General features: G+C 45.7%; 1 protein-coding gene across 3 annotated transcripts in view; it reads right to left on the bottom strand.

Moving 5' to 3' along the window:
• mllt1 (MLLT1 super elongation complex subunit) overlaps positions 1–19,180 on the bottom strand; it is an 80,258-nt gene extending 61,078 nt beyond the window's left edge. For all 3 annotated transcript variants that reach the window (XM_033047180.1, XM_033047181.1, XM_033047182.1), the window contains exon 1: positions 18,995–19,180. In XM_033047180.1, the coding sequence (XP_032903071.1) occupies positions 18,995–19,006 (12 nt within the window). In that variant the 5' untranslated portion in view covers positions 19,007–19,180. The remainder of the gene's footprint in view (positions 1–18,994) is intronic.
• Positions 19,181–20,472: the final 1,292 nt, after the last annotated feature.

Below are 20,472 nucleotides of genomic sequence, written 5' to 3'. Positions count from 1 at the left end.
AAAACGTCACCCATTCCTTCTCTCCAGAGATGCTGCCCGTCCCGCTGAGTTACTCCAGCATTTTGTGTCTATCTTCGGTGAAAACAGGCTCTACGGCCCACCGAGTCCAACTTAAATTGCCCCTTGTGTGTAGTGTAGATGTGGCTACATGGTGAGTTGATGGAAATACGGATGACACAGCTATGAGTCAGAAACAAGTCAGTAGAGGGGTCCCGACCCCAAACGAGAGTCACCTATCAATGTTCTCCAGAGATGCTGCCTGACCCTCTGAGTTACTCCAGCACTTTGTGTCCTTTTATGTTTCTACAAAGTCTCTCAAATGACCCTCATCTTTCCTCTGACGGCATGCCTAAACAAAAGGGCAAATAAAAGCCATCTAGTCCACACTACTGGCTGTTTCCAGCATTCCAACAGATTTTGCCCCACATAACATCAGCTGTAAATGTAAACAGCCTTGCAGTCTTTTGATAAATGAATCATTTAATCATTTGGCTGAACACCTGTCCAGCGGAACAATTGTCCGGTCGCAGTCTGTGTGTGTTAAATCAGTCTGAGGGGGTCTGATTCCAAGACCTCCGCATCACAAGCAGTAGCAGAGAACAAACATCTGCAGACTATCAAGGAACCAACACACTAGCTACCAAGGCAGCCAGCGAGCTCACAATCCTTGGCAGAGCTATAGCACGTATAAGCAACCTCCTCCTGCAATGACACCGTTCCCCGGCCAGATTAAAGGGACCACCCATACAGCTGAAGACAAAACCTTTCATTTCAGCCCGTGTAAACCAAATTCTACTGTAGATGGTTCGAGGCCAGGGGATTTCAAGTTAAACGGCAAGTTGCAAGATGGAAGGTAATTCGTATTTAACACGAACAATAAGCAGAGGATGCTTGACGCTTAAAATACAAATTTACAATCTTCAAGCAAGGTTCGAAAATCTTTTTCTGTCACGACATAAACAAATGGAACAACGTTCAGGGGAAAAAAAACATTGATTTAGAGTCAGAAATTACCACAAAGTTAAAAAAATAGACAGCCAAAGTCTGTTACATGTTGGCCACAAGTTCTCTCCGCTCAGCCAGTTGGAGGCTGCAACCGTGTCACCCTGTGTGACCCCAAGCAGAGCTGCAAGCCTAGTAGCATCTCCATTTACAAAGAATGCCTAATGGGCCTGTCCCACTTAGGCGATTTTTTAGGCAACTGCAGACGACTAGGCTGTCGCCACATGGTCGCCGGGGTGTCGCCTGTATGGTCATGAGTCGTCTCCTCAGTCGCCCAAAGAATCGTAGCGTTTTTCTGGTCGCCGCTGGATTTTGAAATGTTCAAAACTTTTCGGCGACAATCGACTTGACGCCAATGAGCGAAGCTTGACTTCGCCTGACGTAGGTGTTGTCGCCAAGATGACGTAGGTTGTCGCCGGTGCTGACTTTGGTGAATTCCATTAACGACTACCTACGTCAACAGGTACTGTCGACAGAATTATCTCAAGTTGTCTTCAGTTGTTGCCGACAAGATCGTACCTTATAGTAGCTTGTCACTGGCTGATGTCCTAATAGGTCGCCGGTTGTCGGCAGCTTGCCGTAGCTTGATGTCGACTAGGTGGTAGATTGTTGTAGACATTGTCAAAGACATTGTCGTAGGGGGGTCCAGTCGCCGTTTTTTTAGCGACCTGCAATGACTATGACAGTCGCCAAAAAAAATTGCCTAAGTGAGACAGCCCCATAATGCATCCCTCACCCTCCCTCAGCTATACGGGTCAACACTCCTGTCCTAGTTCATCTGCTACATTGTCACAGCTCTTCCCTCCCACCTTGCACCATCAAAATAATCTACATGATGCACTGCCTCAAGCCGGCGGCATCTATCTTCAAGGATCCCCACCCTTTTTTCGCTGCTACCATCAGGCAGGTGCAGGTGCCCAAAGTCGCACATCAAGTTCAGGAACAGCAGCTTTCCTATAACTATGGGATTCTTGAACACACACAATCCTAACCTTACCTCGACCATGTAACACTATTGGAGATGTACGGGGCACATCTTTACACAGAGGATGGTGGGGGCCTGGATAGCATTGCCAGGGGCGGAGGTGGAGGCAGATATTATAGTGACATTTAAGAGGGTTTTAGATAGGCACATGGAAGTGCAAGGAATAGAGGGATACAGATCATGTACAGGAAGGTGAGATCAGTTTAACTTGGCATCATGGTCAATGCAAACATTGTGGGCTGAAGTGTGTGAAGTTCTAAATTCTACGTTCTTTAAAAATAATTCATGGATGAGTTTTTTTGCACGAAAAGTAGCAATTTGTATTTATGTGGCCTCATCTATTCTAAGTTCACCTATAATTTTGTTATATTCTTAAATTTGTTCCATCTCAATGCTGTCGCACTAAGACAGCAACTTGCCCTATTCTAACTACACATAATCTTACATCTTACAGTACATCCCTTCAATTTTCTATATAGTAGTTGACGTTTTTTATCACTTTTTAAATCTCTACACAATTGAAGCCTCTCCTCCTTTCCCCATCCAACTCTCACCCCAGAAACATCTGATAATGGCCAGTAGTTGAAGCCACTCAGTGCTCCATATATTTCCGATAATGGAATACTTCAATATGACTAACCAAACTTAGGTGGCACGGTGGCACAGTGGTAGAGTTGCTGCCTTGCAGTACTAGAGACTCCGGTGCGATCCTGACCACAAGTGCTGTCAGTACAGAGTTTGTATGCTCTCCCTGTGATTATGTGGGATTTCTCCGGGTGCTCCGGTTTCGTCCTACAATCCAAAGCAGGTTTGTAAGTTAATTGGCTTATGTAAATTCCCCTCAATGTGTGGCATAAAATAAGTGTGAACAAGGTGGTCGGCATGGACTTGGTGGGCCAAAGAGCCCGTTCCCACACTGCATCTCTAAACTAAACCTGGGACACAATAGTAAGGCCTGGATCACTTGTCGAACAGTACTCTAGTAATGAAGTCCGATCCTCCCAAACTCACAATCTATGCAACAATGGACTGAGTCAGAGTCTTACAGCCCTTCAGCGCAACTTGCCCACACTGACCAACATGTCCCAACCACACTAGCCCCACCTGCCTGCGTTTGGCCCATATCCATGAACTTGTCCAAATGTTTCTTAAACGTTGCAATACCTGCCTCAACTACCTCCTCCGGCAGCTCGTTTCATACACCCACCACCCTGTTGAAAGTTTGGTACAAGAAAGCTACCGCCTGCGCCAGTTAAGGCGATAGAAATACAATACAAGTGAGTGTAGGGACCCGACTTATGTACCACACTGTTCTTCGCATCCCCCCACCACACCCTCACCGCCCACAGTCGAACACACAAATGCTTTGCAACTGCACTTTGCTGAAAGTCAGCCACCACAGACAACCACTATCAATATTTGCTGTGCAACAGATTGAAGAGAGCAGCAATATGTTGTCCTCCGATGGTTTTAACTAGCCCCTAATCCTATTGAGATTTAAACTGGGGTGGCACGGTGGCGTAGCAGTAGAGCTACTGCCTTATAGCACGAGAGACCCGGGTTCGATCCTGACTATGGGTGCTTGTCTGTATGGAGTTTGTACGTTCTCCACATGGGTTTTCTCAGAGATCTTTGGTTTCCTCCCACACTCCAAACACGTACTGATTTGGAGATTAATTGGCTTGGTATCTATCTATACATAACTAAAACTCTGATCTTGTGCTCTTCCGGTTTGCATAGTTTTTCTATTTGCGCAAAAACGGTACACAATAGCGCTATGATATTTTGCAGCCGTACTCACAATTCTCCTGTGCTCAAGTGCAACACGTTTTGTTCCGATCGATGGTAAAGTTTATAAGTTATTAAGGTTTAAAAATGTTAAAAACTGCGCATGCGCAGATTGGTCTCCCCTGCCAGTCACCACCACGCAGATTGGTCTCCTCTCCTGTCAGTCACCCAGGACGGTGACGCCCAGGTCGGGACGGCCTGTACATTCGCACCACCATCGCACCACCATGGGAGGATTGAGGAAGAGGAGGGGGTAGGGAGGGAGAGGGGGGGAAATGGGGGAGGTGAGGAGGGAGAGTGGGGGGGTGAGGAGTGGGGGAGGTGGGCGAGAAAGGGATAGGAAGGGGGTAGGGAGGGGAGAGGAGTTATGGAGGATGGGAGTGACTGAGGGTAGGGGAAGAGAAGGGAGAGGTGAGGGAAGGATTGGGGAGGGGAGGTGAGGAGGGAGAGTGGGGGGATTGAGAGAGAGGAGGGGGTAGGGAGGGAGAGGGGGGAAAGTGGGGGAGGTGAGGAGGGAGAGTGGGAGGGGGGATAGAGGGAAGTGAGGAGTGGGGAGGTGGGGGATAGAGGGATAGGAGGGGGGTAGGGAGGGGAGATGAGTTATGGAGGGAGGGAGGGAGTGACTGAGGGTAGGGGAAAGGAGAGGTGAGGGAGGGATTGGGGGAGGGGAGGAGGAGAGGGGAAAGAAGAGAGAGGATGAAGAGGAGAGGGAGGGAGTGCTGGGGGATATGGGGAAATGAGCCGCGCCTGCGCAGTTAGGGGCTATGGCTGAGTGGCGGAATATTGCGTTGGGGAACGAGTTGCGTTGGGGGACCAGGCCTCCCATGTGACTCCCACTTAGTCTAGTAAAAGATAAAATTGTTCTCGTGTGCATAGGGTAGTAATCATGTGCTAGGATCGCTGGTCGACATGGAGTCGGTGGGCCGAAGGGTCTGTTTCCACCCTGTATCTCTAAACTAAAAACTAAACTTAATCCCAATATTTTGTTTTACTTTTATTAAAATAAGTTCTGGGAATGTACAGCAAATTAATGTTAGCAAGGCAGGCAGAGGAGACAAAGTAATTTTCACTTCATCAATTCCTTTCCCTTCTTCATAAAAATGTTGTTTCAGAGCCATTTATGAGGCACATTAATTTAATATACTGGCAACAATAGCCAAGTGCAAAGCCTCACAAACAGAGTCAGGAGTATTTTATTGTCATTTGCCCCAAAACAGAACAAGGAAATTCTTACTTGCAGCAGCACACCAGATATGCAAAGAGAATACTCTGTAGAAGGTTATCGACCTGAAACATCACCCAATCCGTGTGTGTGTGTGTGTGTGTGTGTGTGTGTGTGTGTGTGTGTGTGTGTGTGTGTGTGTGTGTGTGTGTGTGTGTGTGTGTGTGTGTGTGAGAGAGAGAGAGAGAGAGAGAGAGAGAGAGAGAGAGAGAGAGAGAGAGAGAGAGAGAGAGAGAGAGAGAGAGAGAGAGAGAGAACTGCAGATGTTGGTTTACACCAAAGATAAGACACAAAATGCTGGAGTAACAGTGGGATAGGCAGCATCTCTGGAGAGAAGGAATGGGTGACGTTTCTGGTCGAGACCATTCTTCAGACTCAGCCTGAAACGTTACCCATTCCTTCTCTCTGGAGAATGACATCACCACAACACAGGAATCACATCAGGCTGGATGGAGACGCATGGCTGGGTGTGCCTGGTTAAATTAACAGACCGAGGTGAAATGATCATTGTTTTAATTTTTTCCTCTTGAGTACAAAATGACAAAGGGCCTGTCCCTGCGCGGTGTGTTCATGTTCATGTTCAATTTTCCACTGTGCAGCACAAATACACAAATGTTTCTGCCATTACAGCTCTCAGCCTTTATTCTTGAAAACAGCTTCACAGGACCTTTTGCTCCCACCTGAAGTTTAACATAATCGCTTGCATCAACTATTCAATGTTACATTGAGAATCTGTGCCACGTTTTGTCCAGAATCCTTATTGAAGGAACTGAATTTGTTTTATAATGCAAGCTGCCATTATAAAAACGTGCAGAATGGCAAGGTGTATCAGATCATGAGAGGAATAGATAGGGCCAATGAATACGGGAGTCAAGATCTAGACGACATAGGTTTAGGGTGAGGGGGAAAAGATCTAATTGGAACCTACGTGGCAACTTTTATTTGTTACACAAAGGGTGGTGGGTGTATGGAACAAGCTGCCGGAGGAGGTAGTTGAGGCAGGTACTAACACAATGTTTAAAAAGCATTTGTACAGTTTCATGGATAGGAAAGGTTTAGTGGGATATGTGCCAAACACAGGCAGCTGGGACTTGTGTAGATGGGGCATGTTGGTCGGCAGGGGCCAAAGGGCTTGTTTCCACGTTGTAAGGCCATGACTCTAGGAAGCAAGTTCCAATTAGGAACAACCCTTTTCAGAATATTCGACAACACTTATTAGAAAATTTATGTGTACACTTGATTAAAGACGATCAATTAACCTCATTGGCAAATGAACAAACTACCGCAATGGGAGCAGCCACCAACCAGAACTCACAGTGTTTAGTACAAAAAGGAAAACGCTTAGACTTTGTATTTGCTAACTGTCTATCCACAGCATTCAGCGTGCTCACATAAAGAAGCTCAGCTAAGTAAAGCTCAAAATTCAACTACTTTCCAAAGCTTGTGTCTTAGGGGAATGCCATAAGTGATAGGAGTAGAATTAGGCCATTCAGCCCATCAAGTCTACTCCACCATTCAATCATGGCTGATCTATCTCTCCCTCCTAACCCCATTCTCCTGCCTTCTCCCCTTAATCCCCGACACCCATACTAATCAGGAATCTATCTATCTCTGTCTTAAATGTATCCACTGACCTGGCCTCCAGAGCCTTCTGTGGCAAACAATTCCACAGATTCACCACCCTCAGGGACACTGACAACTGCTTGTTGTCCACACAACATTCTACCCTGAGTAGCCGAGAAAACAAGCAGATCACGGTCGCAAGAGTCACAGGGGACTGTTATAGATTAAAAAAGAAAATGTGAAAACCTAAGCACTGATAGTGACAAAGGTACACTGATTCTCATTGAGATGTTTAAGATTGATTGGTCTTATAAATGTGTATAAGATAATGAGGGGAATCAAAAGGGTAGACGCACAGATTATTTTACCCGGAGTAAGGGAATCAAGAACCAGAGGACCTAGGTTTAAGGTGAGAGGGGAAAAACAGATATGAACCTGAGAGACAACTTTCTCACACAGTGAGTGGTGGGCATGTGGAACGAGCGACCAGAGGTGGTTCAGTTTTCCAGTTAAATTTTGACAATAAACTAAACTGAATTGAAATGGGAAGAGTTTATATGATATTGCCTCACAGAAACCAAATTCAAGGTTTCTGTAAATCAGGCATCAATGTCACATAACACGCTGTTAAATCATATCATTGTTAAACAGGAGATTGAGATCTTGCTGGTACATATATCTGATGATAGACATGAACCTGTCTAATTAACAGATTCCTAAATCAGCTCATCACTAAATAATCCAGTTAAATTCCATGAAAGCAGGGATGCACGGAATAATTTTAAAAACTCTTTTCTATCGCAATATTCTCTGAAAATGTCCAAATCGTAACGAGAACGCAGGTCCAGAAGGATACAATAACTAGTGATATCCAAGGTCGACACATCCCACATTTCAGCTGCAGGCTTATCAGTTCTTAAATTCACCTCCAAAGCAGATGCGGAGCAATACACTTCAGACTGTATCCAAGTCACAATGATTAAAATGACACTTTAATGTTTGACAATATACTCTCGCCATAATAGCTTCTTGCTGAGCTGAGCAACGCACGGAACCTAAAATAAGCTATTTCCTTACGCTGGCAGGACTTCATAACTGGAGGTTTAAATCTCCTAACACGCTATACCAGAATTGCGCGAGGGAAAATAAAAGGGATATGATGGACCATCAGCCAGAGGTTAGAAGTTCAAATCCCAGCCTGGCAATTTACAAAACCAAATTCAATAAATCCAGTAATTTGAGAGTTAACAGGGGAAGAAAAATTGTCTGAAAACTGCCAAATTGCTATATAAAAACACACACCAGCTCCGTAATAACCTTCAGGAAGGGGAATGGGGGGAAATTAATCATTCCCCCCATTTTAACCTCACCAACCACATGTAAAGCAGTCCTGCATAATACAGCTGGTAGAGTCGCTGCCTCAAAGCGCCAGAGACCGGGGTTCAAACGCGAGCTCGGATGTTGGCTTTGTGTAGTTTGCATATTCTCCCCTATGTGGGGGGCACAGTGCAGAGTTGCTGCCTTAACAGCACCAGAGACCTGGGTTCGAACTTGACCACACATGCTGTTTATTAAGAGTTTGTCGGATAGAATGGGTATATTGGTCAGTGCTGACTTGGTGGGCCGAAGAACCTGCTTCCACACTGTATCTCTAAACTAAGTTGCCCTTAGTGTGTAGGAAGTGGGTGGGAAAGTGGGACATCATAGAGCTAGAGTGAATGGCTAATCGATGGTCAGCATCGACTTGGTGGGCTATGGGCCTGTATCTGTGCTGTATCTCTAAACTAAACATAACTCACTACCACGTTATTCAGTTAGAGCACAGGGTTTCCCTGCGTATAAATAGAGCTATCTTCCACGTGAGCTGTCTGAGAAAGTCAAGATCACTGTTACTAATTTGGACACCAAGTGCTGGAGTAACTCAGTGGGCATGTTATGATTTAGCTTCCTTTTTTAGGCAATAATACAAATTGGTATTGAGACAGACAATACAAAGCAGTGATTACAAGGAGTTTACATGCACAGCAGAAGTAAATGGGGATCAGTGTCGAGTCAGATTCTGCTTCATCACTAATATTTAAGTGATATAATGCAATTTTGCCCATTGGATCAGGAAACTAGTCGAAACAAGGAACTGCAGAAGAAAGATCACCTATCACCATTTCTCCAGAGATGCTGCCTGGCCCACTGAGTAACTCCAGCATTTTGTGTCTATCTTGGTATAAACCAGCATGTGCAGTTCCTTTTTATTACAAGGAACTACAGATGCTGGTTTACACTGGGTCAGGCAGCATCCCTAGAGAACATAGATGATTTTTTGAACCATAACCCTTCTTCGGACATGAATATAGGGGGTGGGGAGCTCTTCCAGGTTTCGTCCCCCCTCCACCTACAGTCAGATAGGTTCCGATCCAAAAAGTCATTCATATTCTTCAGAGATGCTGCCTGACCCACTGAGTTACTCCAGCACTTTGTTTCTTTCTCTGGAAACTAGTGGTAGTCCTAGGTATAAGCACAGTATGGGCCTAATTTAACTGTTGGCAATAACTGATAATAATTTATTAAAGTGGTACAGTGTGGTAGAACAAAACCCTTCACTGCTGTAACAACATTGAGAGTTTGTTCATCTCTCCCCTCTTTTCAAATTTCCTGTTCTTATCCCACTTACTTTTTATTTTAGTTTTAGAGATACAGCAGCCCACACCATGTAGGGTGGAACTAATGTGACAGTTTACAAAAGCCAATTAATCTACACGTCTTTGGAGTGTGGGAGGAAACCGGAAGATACGGAGAAAACCCACAAGGTCACAGGGAGAATGTACAAATTTCATACAGGCAGCACCCGTAGTCAGGATCAAACCCGGGTCTCTGGCGCTGTGAGGCCATTCTAGTGCTAGAGGCTTTATTTTGCACAAGTATCTATCCTTGATCTGAGGGGTTGGAAAGCAAGTGCTGGTGGACCATTGAACCAAAGTCTTCCACCCAGTTGAAATCAAACCAACCATCTTATCATGGAATAACTGAGATATTCCCAGTTGTCTTCTGTTGTATAGAACACTTTAACTCCACACTGACCTTTCTGTCCAGGGCCTCCTCCACTGTCAGAGTGAGGCCCAGCGCAAATTGGAGGAACAGCGCCTCATATTTCATTTGGACAGCTTACAGCCCAGCGGTATGAATATTGACTTCTCTAACTTCAAGTAACCCTTTCTTTCCCTCTCTCTCCATCCCTCCACCTTGCTATTTCTCTGACCAGTCTGACTGTCCCCCTGATTATATTTTATCTCTGTATGCTTCGTTGACACCTTCTCCTAGCCAACAATGATCTATTCTAAATTTTCCTTGAACGTTGTCCTGGTTTTTATCTCATTTACACACCTTACACTTCCCTATCTCTGTGTCTCCCTCTCCCCTGACTCTCAGTCTGAAGGCTCTTGACCCAAAAAGTCACCCATTCCTTCTATCCAGAGATGCTGCCTGTCCCTCTGAGTTACTACAGCATTTTGTGTCTATTTGTTTTCTGTTGTAGTCTGGGGGCAACAGGTAGTATTAAAATTAAAAACCAACCTTTCTGATCATGCCCAAATTTGCAAAGGGTTCCAAATAATCATGATTCCAACTAATCGATGCGTCTCCATGCCTCAGTACAAGGCGTTACACTGCCATGCTATAAACGGCATTATTGTTCCAGAGCAACATCAGAAAAACAACAGTTCATCATCACTTGTTTATTGAGCCAGTTTCACTCTGACTAAACCCAGTTGAAATTGAGGTATCATAAGTGGAAGTCCACAGTTCTAACCACACTACAGCTGACAGGACCCAACATTTTCTGCTGTCTTCAAGTAATAAACCTCCCACAAAAATCCCTTCCTTTGGAACAGAAAACAAGCTGCCTGTAATTGTTTTGTTCAAAGCTAGGAGTAATGAACCAGACCAACATTGCTTTGACTGCCACATATATCCTCACTGTAATAAAACAGAAAAAGCACTGGAAAAACAAGTTCAGGGGGGTGGGGGGGGGGGGATCAGACAGCTCCTTTGGAAAGAAAAGCAATTAACATTTTAGGTCTGCAACCCTGCATGAGAACTGAAAAAGGGAGACAAGTTTGACTAGGTAGGAGAGAAGGAGGGGTGGGGTCCATCGGTGGAGCATAGGAAATCTCTAATGATGGTGTGAAATAACAAGGCAGTTAAACTCCCTTGCTTCTGTAACGCATTGCTAATGGATGCTCTGCTACCAAGATAGTGGCGCAGTGCTAGAGTTGTTGCCTCATAGTGCCAGAGACCCGGGTTCAAACCCTGACTACGGGTGCTGTCTGCGTGGAGTCTGTACATTCTCCCTGTGACCACGTGGGTTTTCTTCAGGTGCTCCGGTTTCGAAAGACGTGCAGGTTTCTATGTTAATTGGCTTCTGTAAGTTGTCCCGAGGGTGTAGGATAGAATTCGGTTACGGGTGATCTCTGGTTGGCACTGACAAAGGGCCTGTTTCCATGCTGTATCTCTAACCTAAACTAACAGAGTCATTGGGCCTGTTTCGGTGCAGTATGGTTCTTCAGCCCAACGCCCATTCCAAGCAAGATGCCCCACCTGCCCGCATTTGGTCCAAATCCCTCTAAAACTTTTCTATCCATGCACCTGCCCAAATCTCTTTTTCCCATCCTTTTATCTCCAAAGATGATGCCTGATCCACTGAGGTACTCCAGCACTGTGTCTCTATCTCAAATGTCTATTAACTTGTTTCATTCCTTCCCAGTCGCTCAATCTTTACACAGATGCTGACTGACCACCACATTTTTTTCAGATTTCCATTGTCTGCAGTATTGTTTTTATTTTCATTCTTCTGCAACCTCATAATTCGCTGACCCACAATGACACAGCTGTGATTTTAAAATACCCATCTTCTCATTCAAGTGGCTCTGTGCTCTCACCCCTCCCTATCCCCATAATCTTCCCCACTGCCATAACCTTAGCAAGTTTCTTGCCAAATTCTGGCTTCAAGTAACAAAGAGGACTGATGAAGGTAGAGCAATTGATGTCATGGCATTTGTAAAAATTGCTACCATAAACCTGACATCTTAATTAAAGTCTATTGCATTAAAGAAGCAATGGCCACACATATAGAAAATTGCCTAAGGGATTGAAAGCAGGGAATGAGTTGTGAACAATTTCTTTACGGACTGCAGGCTGTCCCTAAGATGTGACCATTATGGCCACTACTCTTTCTGATACGTTTTAAATGGCAGCATCTGGGTGTACAAGATGCCATTTCAAAGTAAGCAGATGACATAAAATGTAATTGCAAGGAATAGCACAGTGACGCAGAGGTAGAGTTGCTGCCTTACAGCGCCAGAGACCCGGGTTTGACCCCAACAACGGGTGCTGCCTGTGCGGAGTTCGTACATTCTCCCCGTGACCGTGTGGGTTTCCTCCGAGCATGTTAATTGGCTTGGTATAAGTGTGAATTGTCCCCAGTGGGTAGAATAGTGTTAATGTGCAGGGATTGCTGGTCGGCGCGGACTAGGTGGGCAGGAGGGCCTGTTTCCGTGCTGTATCTCTAAACTAAACAGCAAAATGGCAAGAAACGGACATTACGAGTACATAGGTAGAGGGCGAAAAGGAGAAAGATTAAACATAAACGAAATTTAAACAAGTACAAGGTGATACATGAGGGAATAATGAGGAGAGACAAAACACTTTGAAATTCTGTTGTCAACGTGAGTTTGTGTTTCAACCATTTCAAAAACTCTTGGGACAGGTACAAGGGTTGGATAGGTTTAGAGGATAAGGGCTAAATGCAGGAAGGTAGGACTAGTGTAAATGGGGCATGTTGGCTGCTGTGAGCAAGTTGGGCCAAAGGGCCGGTTTCCACGCTCTGTGATCATTATTCAAGATCATAATATGGTTTAGTTTATATGGTTTAGCAGCGCTGAACAACATCGTGGAGTCCTGGGGCGCCTTGCAGAGGGCCGCCAGCAGCAGTCTCCAGCAGTCTCCACCCGGCGCGGCCAACGGACTTTGGAAGCCGCCGACTCCTGTAGGAGGGGGCCGACTCTGGTGTCCACGCCGTTGAGGACGTCCCGCAGCCCCGACGTCGGACTTGTATCACCCCGGCGAGCGGTACTGGACATCGGGCCGCCCGTAGCTGCAACTGCAGAGGGCTTGGGGAGGCCCTGACCACGAGGAACAGTGGAGGAAGAGACTGACTTTGGTGCCTTCCCACACAATGGGGAAACTTTGATTCTGCTGTGTGGGGATGTTTTATGTTAAATTCTATAGTGTGTGTTCTTTATACCCTTTCTGGCTTAATCCCTCCCTTCACCACCTCCAGTTTAAATTCCAGTTGGAATATTTTGGAGGACCCAAGAACCAAGTTATGTGTACCGAGGTACAGTGAAAAGCTTTTGTTGTGTACGAAGCAGTCAGCTAGTGGCCAATACGTCATCTTCAGCTCGGTACAAGTATTGGCCCATTGGGTATCCATCTATCCACACTAACCACACTATATAGACATGCATCTGGTATCTCTCAACATCATCTGTCAAGTCCACTGAAACTGTCAGAAACCAGTCCACAAACTCCAATTCCTCACTCCCTTCAGTACGCTGTCAGAGATGGTTAATAACATCTAACTTAACCCACAAAATTAGTTCTTCTCCTCACAACAATTGTCCTCCTTTTAATCCAGAGCACTCACTTCTGATTTTCAGCATAAATTGTCAGCCAAAACCTCTGCAGTGAAAATCACAAAATTGGTTAAACATTTGTTAAGACTTCGGCAATGCTGAAGACATTTTATCGTAAATCCACACATGATGGCAGAACTCACTTCTAATTAAAATCCTGCTCCAGGTGCAGTCTTTTTTTTAAATCAGAAAACTGGGGAAAAAAAGGGAAGGAGGGAGGCAGAAGTCAATCTTAAACATCCTTCTTGGGATTATTACAGATTTCCTGGCCCCATACAAATCCCAAGCAGCTACAGTGCCCTTCATAATGTTTGGGACAAGGACGCATCATTTATTTATTTGCCTCTGGGATTTGTAATAGAAAACATCACATGTAGTGCACATTGTCAGATTTTAATAAAGGCCATTTTTATACATTTTGGTTTCACCATGTAGCAATCACAGCAGTGTTTATACATAGCCCCCCCCCCCCCTCCCCATTTCAGGGCATCATAATGTTTGGGACACAGCAATGCCATGTAAATGAAAGTAGTCATGTTTAGTATTTTGTTGCATATCCTTTGCATCCAATGACTGCTTGAAGTCTGCGATTCATGGACATCACCAGTTGCTGGGTGTCTTCTCAGGTGATGCTCTGCCAGACCTGTATTGCAGCCATCTTTAGCTTATGCTTGTTTTGGGGGCTAGTCCCCTTCAGTTTTCTCTTCAACATATAAAAGGCATGCTCAATTGGGTTCAGATCGGGTGATTGACTTGGCCACTCAAGAATTTACAATTTTTTAGCTTTGAAAAACTCCTTTGTTGCTTTAGCAATATGTTTGGGATCATTGTCTTGTTGTAGAATGAACCGCTGGCCAATGAGTTTTGAGGCATTTGTTTGGACTTGAGCAGATAGGATGTGTCTATACACTTCAGAATTCATTATGCTACTACCATCAGCCGTTGTATCATCAATGAAGATAAGTGAGCCAGTACCTTCAGCAGCCATACATGCCCAGGCCATAACACCCCTACCACCGTGTTTCACAGATGAAGTGGTATGCTTTGGATCTTTGGCAGTTCCTTCTCTCTCTATTGCCATCACTCTAATCTTTGTCTCATCTGTTCACAAGACCTTTTTCCAGAACTGTGGTTGTTCTTTTAAGTACTTCTAGGCAGACAGTAACCCGGCCATCCTATTTTTGCGGCTAACCAGTGGTTTGCATCTTGCAGTGTAGCCTCTGTATTTCTGTTCATGAAGTCCTCTGCGGACAGTGGTCATTGGCAAATCCACATCTGACTCCTGAAGAGTGTTTCTGATCTGTCGGACAGGTGTTTGGGGATTTCTCTTTATTATAGAGAGAATTCTTCTGTCATCAGCTGTGGAGGTCTTCCTTGGCCTGCCAGTCCCTTTGCGATTAGAAAGTTTACCAGTGTTCTCTTTCTTCTTAATGATGCTCCCAACAGATGATTTTAGTGAGCCTAAGGTTTGGCTGATGTCTCTAAACAAGTTTTATTCGTGTTTTTCAGTCTTTGACTTTCATTGGCACAACTTTGGTCCTCATATTGATAAACAGCAATAAAAGTTTCCAAAGGTGATGGAAAGACTGTGTGCTGAGAGCTCTCTTATACCTGCATTAAGGAGGCAATTAAATACACCTGAGCAATTACAAACGCCTGTGAAGCCATATGTCCCAAACATTATGGTGCCCTGAAATGGGTGGACTATGTAAATTACAGCTGTAATTTCTACATGGTGAAACCAAAATGTATAAAAATGGCCTTTAATAAAATCTGACAATGTGCACTTTAACCACATGTGATTTTTTTTCTATTACAAATCTCAAATTGTGGAGCACAGCGGCAAATAAAAAAATGATGGGTCTTTGTCCCAAACATTATGGAGGGCACTGCAATTGCTCCTGGAAGATCCTCCTGAATATAATAATTCCTACAGCTCCAAAACACACATGCCCAACAACACTAAAATTCAAATTGCTTCTTCAACTTAGCATTGAGGCAAGGTTAAAATTTGAATTCACAAAGCTTAGAAACCACAATTTATTTAACCAATAATCTAATTTTCCAGAATAATATTATATTATATTCCATAAATCAAATGTAAAATCTGTACCTGGCTGTAATCCAGTTTGAGAATCCTATACCAAATCTATTATCTTTACAAACCAACAGCAACAAATAAATATAAGACATTTGGAAATTTCAGACATAATTGTTTGGGCTCTCTATAAATTTGCAGAACCCACATCAAATAAAAAATACTTGCACCATAATATGGCAGGCTTACACTAATAATGCTTTTTGAAACCTCAGTACATCCCAGAGGCTAATGCCATGGTTTTGAAGTAAATTTATTAGTCTTACCTAAGGAATCAGAGCCACAAATATGCACATAGCAAGATTCCACTGACTATGTTCAAATAAATTACTGTTTATTGTATACTTTATTTTCACATGTACCGAGGTACAGTGAAAAGCTTTTGTTGCGTGCTATCCAGTCAGCAGAAAGACAATACATGGTTACAATCAGTGTACAGATACAGGATAAAGGGAATAACGTTTAGTGCAAGATATTAAGTCCAGTAAAGTCTGATTAAAGATAGTTGGAGGGTCCCCAGGAAGAAGATGGTAGCTGAGGACTGCTCTCTAGTTGGTGATAGGATGGTTCAGATGTCAGGTAACAACGTTTATTTTGAACATTGGTTGAATAGTAAATATTGGACAGATCACCATGGTCCTGTCTATTCTATATAATGCCATGGGCTGTTTTACTTTTAGGCAGGTGGGCAGATGGTCTTTGTTTAACCCATCTCCAATGAGGTTCTCCAGTGCAGAACTGGGAGGTAGAGTGAAGCGCTGCCTAAACATTGCTCTGGACTGACACAAAAAGTAAATCAGCAGGTCAGGCATCATCCCCGGAGAACATGGATAGTCAGCTTGGTAAACGTGAGCAAGGCATAGATCCATAACTTCATGTTGCAAGCAGCAAAAGTGCTATCCCTGAATTACTAGGTGGGGGGAGGAAGATTAGTTTGAGTAGGGTAGTCTGAAGAGGGGCCATGACTCAAAACGTAGCCTCTTCCTTCTCTCCAAAGATGCTGCCTGTTCCGCTGAATTACTCCAGCATTTTGTGTCTAAGATTGGTTTGATATCCATTTAATCCAGGATACATCAGCTAGAAGCAGACACTGGGCGGCTACAAGTTCAGGATCAACATTCCTCATACTGTTGACAGCCAGCACCTACGTTCAAACATAATGAATGACCACTTCAAGAGGCATCTAAAGCAATAAACGTTCTTTAAAAATTGGAAAAGATCCCTAGTCAAAAGTGTGGAGAAATAAATTAGGTTTATTTCATCCATTATCAAAAACATTAAAACAGCGTGACAATTGAATGCAACGACTATATCATGGCTCCTGTGGAAAAATGACCAGACAATACAAGGCCAAGAACATCACAAGGTGATTACAGTCAACTCCAGAATAAGAATTCCTGCAGAACAAATCATTGCTCAGAAAATAGAATATTTGTCACGGCTGCCATTGATTTGGAGCTCTGGAAAAGATGCTTATTTAATAAATGCAAGAGAAGTGGAGGAGTTGCTGGCTTTCTGTTCTAAATATTTTCATAGATAGTTCAGCAAAAGGAGATGCAAGATATATGCCTTTGATCCAAATTCAAATATGCTTTGCCATGTAACATTAGTATCAGCAACTGGGGGTTGTTTGCACAGGACTGGAAAGAATTTAAAATGTCACAGCAATCAACTTACCGGCAGCCACTGTGTTAGTCATTGTACAAAAATTATACAAGCATGTACACCATCTTAGGAAGGCTAAACGCTGGCTAGCAAATCAAGTTCAAAAGGTACCCAACAATCAAGAGTGTTTTTTATAGTCATATGTTCCAAAACAGAACAATGAAATCTTGCAGAACAACATAATATTAGTAATGCATTTACACATCAGCCAAAGTTTGCTTTATAAAAAGAACTATTTTTTTGTTAAAATAAATCTCAATGGATTGCATGACTATCAACTTGTTGAATATCAATAGGGGGGGTGGGGGGGGTTCAAAGCAGTCATGTTGAAAGCCATTTAAAAAAAAGATATGGGAGACATTAAGTATCCTTGTGATCCTATTTGCACAATGCTTTAACATGCAGTATGTACAAGTAGTCCCTACCAAAACTTCATAAAATAGTTTTGAATACAAAGGATTATTAATTAATAATTTTAAAATCCCAGAGGAATTCCGACTTACCAGACAGTAATGCCGGAAGTTTTCTATTGGAGGATTTTTTAATAAATAGTAACTGCCATTTTAAGTTTAATCTCACGATTTTCCTCGTAAAAAATCCTTGCTTCTTTCTTGTCGTAAACCAAACTCCCAAATCTTTCGTTCAATATTGAAACATTAGCCTTAAAAGCTAAACCCTCCCAGATTAAATGCTTCATCTATAACCCCCAACCCAATTTTTAATTAAATTCAGGGTCTCGTCCCGGCTCTAAAGATTGTATATGGCCTTTTCTTGAAGATGTACAGTAGTTAGCCTTTTCCAACCAGGTACCTGTCAATTAAACCCAAACAGAGCTCTCTGGAATTCTCTATGGTTGGACTGGGAGACCCACTGGTGTTTCATGCACTGCACTGATCTATGATTTAAATTAAAAAAAACTTTGCAAACGAAAGCAGTGGTGGATGTGTTTAAAAATTCCAGCATGGAGCACCATGGTTTCACCCTGCTGGAGTTGTGAGGGAGGCCTGGGGGATACGGGGGCTGGGTGGGGGAGGGGATGAAAGGGGGAGGGGAAGGTGGGGGGAGGAGTGAGGGGAGGAGGGATGAGGGAGGGGGAGTGGAGGAGGGGTGTGGTGGAGGAGGGTTGTGTTGGAGGAGGGGGAGGGGTGTGTTGGAGGAGGGGGAGAGGTGGGTTGGAGGAGGGGGAGGGGAGGGGGAGGGGTGGGGTAGAGAAGGGGGAGGGTGGGGTGCAGTGGAGGGGAGTAGTGGGGGAGGGGGGGGAGTGGGGTGGAGGAGGGGGAGGGGTGGGATGGAGGAGGGGAGGGGGAGGAGTGGGATGGAGGAGGGGAGGGGAGGTGGGGGAGGGGTGGGGGTGGAGTGGCGGATGAGGGGGAGGGGGATGAGGAGGATGGAGGGGGATGAGGAGGATGGGGGGGAGGAGGATGGGAGCGGAGGGGGATGAGGAGGATGAGGAGGATGGGGGGTGGAGGGGGATGAGGAGGATGTGGGGGGAGTGGGAGGGGGATGAGGGGAGGGGGGGGGGGGCTGAGGAGGATGGGGGCTGGGGGGGATGAGGAGGATGGGGATGAGGAGGATGGGGGGTGGGGGATGAGGAGGATGGGGATGAGGAGGATGGGGGGTAGGGATGGGGGGGCTGGGGTGGAGGAGGGGAGGGGGAGGGGGGGGGAGGAGGGGAGGGAGAGTGGGGGGGGAAGAGGGAGGACGGGGGGACTAGGCCTGGAGCAGTGACGAGATGGGGGGGGAGGGCGGAGAGGGGTGAGGGCCGATGGGAGAGGGAGAGGATGGGGGGCAGGGGAGGCAGAGGAGGGGGGAGGAGTGTTGTGGCGCTGGGGAGGGGGCATGAGGGAGAGTGAGGGGGGACTGAGGAGGGGGGGGGAGGCGTAAGGGGTCGTGGAGGGAAAAGGGGAGGAGGGGGAGAGGTAGGGGGGGAGGGGGGAGGGAAGAGGGGGGGGGGGGGGAGCGGGACAGTGAGCCGGCGCCTCTACCTGATTGTCCATGGCGGTGCCGTGCGCCGCTGCCTCTCCGTCAGCCCGCTGCGGGTTCACGCTCGCATCGTGTGAGGATCCGACTGCTCTCCCCGTTGCCCAGGGCCGGAGGGGACGCGGCGGCGGCGACGGTGCTGCGCTGACAGACACTCGGCAAAGGCGGGCGGGCGGGCCGGGCCCGGCGGCGGCGGGAGGCGGGACTTCCCGTGCGGTCGCTCGCTCCCGCCCTCCCGCCGCCGGCGCGTTGACTGACGGCCGCAGCCGCCACTCAGGGCCGGGGGCGCCGGGAGCTGCTCCAATCAGCGTGAGGCGAGGGGGCGGGACGTCTCACACCGTTGTGACTGACATACGCGCTGGCCAATGGTGATAGGGGGAATGCCAGGCGGGCGGGACCAACGACCAATCAGTGCGAGGCGGAGAGGGGGAGGGAAAGGGAACACGCGAAGGAAGAAAGGGACAAGAGGAAAGGGCGAACAGGGAGAGGAAGGAAGAAGAAAAAAAAAAAAAAAAAGAAGAGAAAAAAAGAAAAAAGAAGAGACAACCAGAAAAAAAGAAGAGAAAACCGAACAAGGACCCGAATCCCAAACCGCAAACAAAATAAGAGAAAAAAAAATCAAAAGAAGAGAAAAAGAGCAGAGAACAAAAAAGAAGAGCCAAAAACCAGAAGAGAAACCCCAGACCCAAAAGAAAGGAAGAAAACAGAAGAGAAAAAACCCCCCATCATATCCCCACCCCTCATATCCCACCCATATCCCCCCACCACCTCTATCCCCCCCCTCATAGCCGTACCTCCCCCTCATATCCCCCCCCTCCCCCTCATATCCCCCCCCCTCATATCCCCCCCTCATATCCTCCCCCCTCATATCCCCCTCACCCCTCATATCCCCCCCACTGCCCCCCCTCATATCCCCCCCCATATCCCTCCCCCTCACGGTACGGGTTTCAGGGGTTACGGAGAGACAGCAGGAGAATGGGGTTAGGAGGGAGAGGTAGATCAGCCATGATTGAATGGCGGAGTAGATTTGATGAGTAGAATGATGAGTAGAATGGCCTAATTCTACTCCTATCACGAATGGCTCCCTCCTCCCTCCTCCCTCCCACTCTCTCCCCATCCCTCTCACAATCCAACAAACTGTGCCACTGTGGTCCCTTTTATCCACGGCTTCCAATCTTGATGAAAAGCCTATTATATGGGATTTTATTGAAAGTATTTCAGAAGTATTTTACAAGGATGTTGCCGGTACACAAAGGATTGAGCTTTCAGGAGAAGTTGAGCAGGCTAGGGCTTTATTCCTTGGAACGTAGGAGGGTGAGGGGCAATTTTATAGAGGCGTGTAAGATCCTGAGGTATATCTGATCTGTGTGGATAGCATGCAAAACAAAGCTTTTAATTCTCATGGTACATGTGACAATAATAAACTTAAACCTAGAGAAGCTGAATTTTCCCCTTATAATTAATCCATGGCTATAATACATCT

Source organism: Amblyraja radiata, chromosome 29 (assembly GCF_010909765.2).
Source record: "Amblyraja radiata isolate CabotCenter1 chromosome 29, sAmbRad1.1.pri, whole genome shotgun sequence".
In the NCBI taxonomy this organism is placed as follows: domain Eukaryota; kingdom Metazoa; phylum Chordata; class Chondrichthyes; order Rajiformes; family Rajidae; genus Amblyraja; species Amblyraja radiata.
The sequence above is the reverse complement of the archived record's forward strand: the minus strand, read 5'-3'. Positions and strand labels throughout refer to the sequence as shown.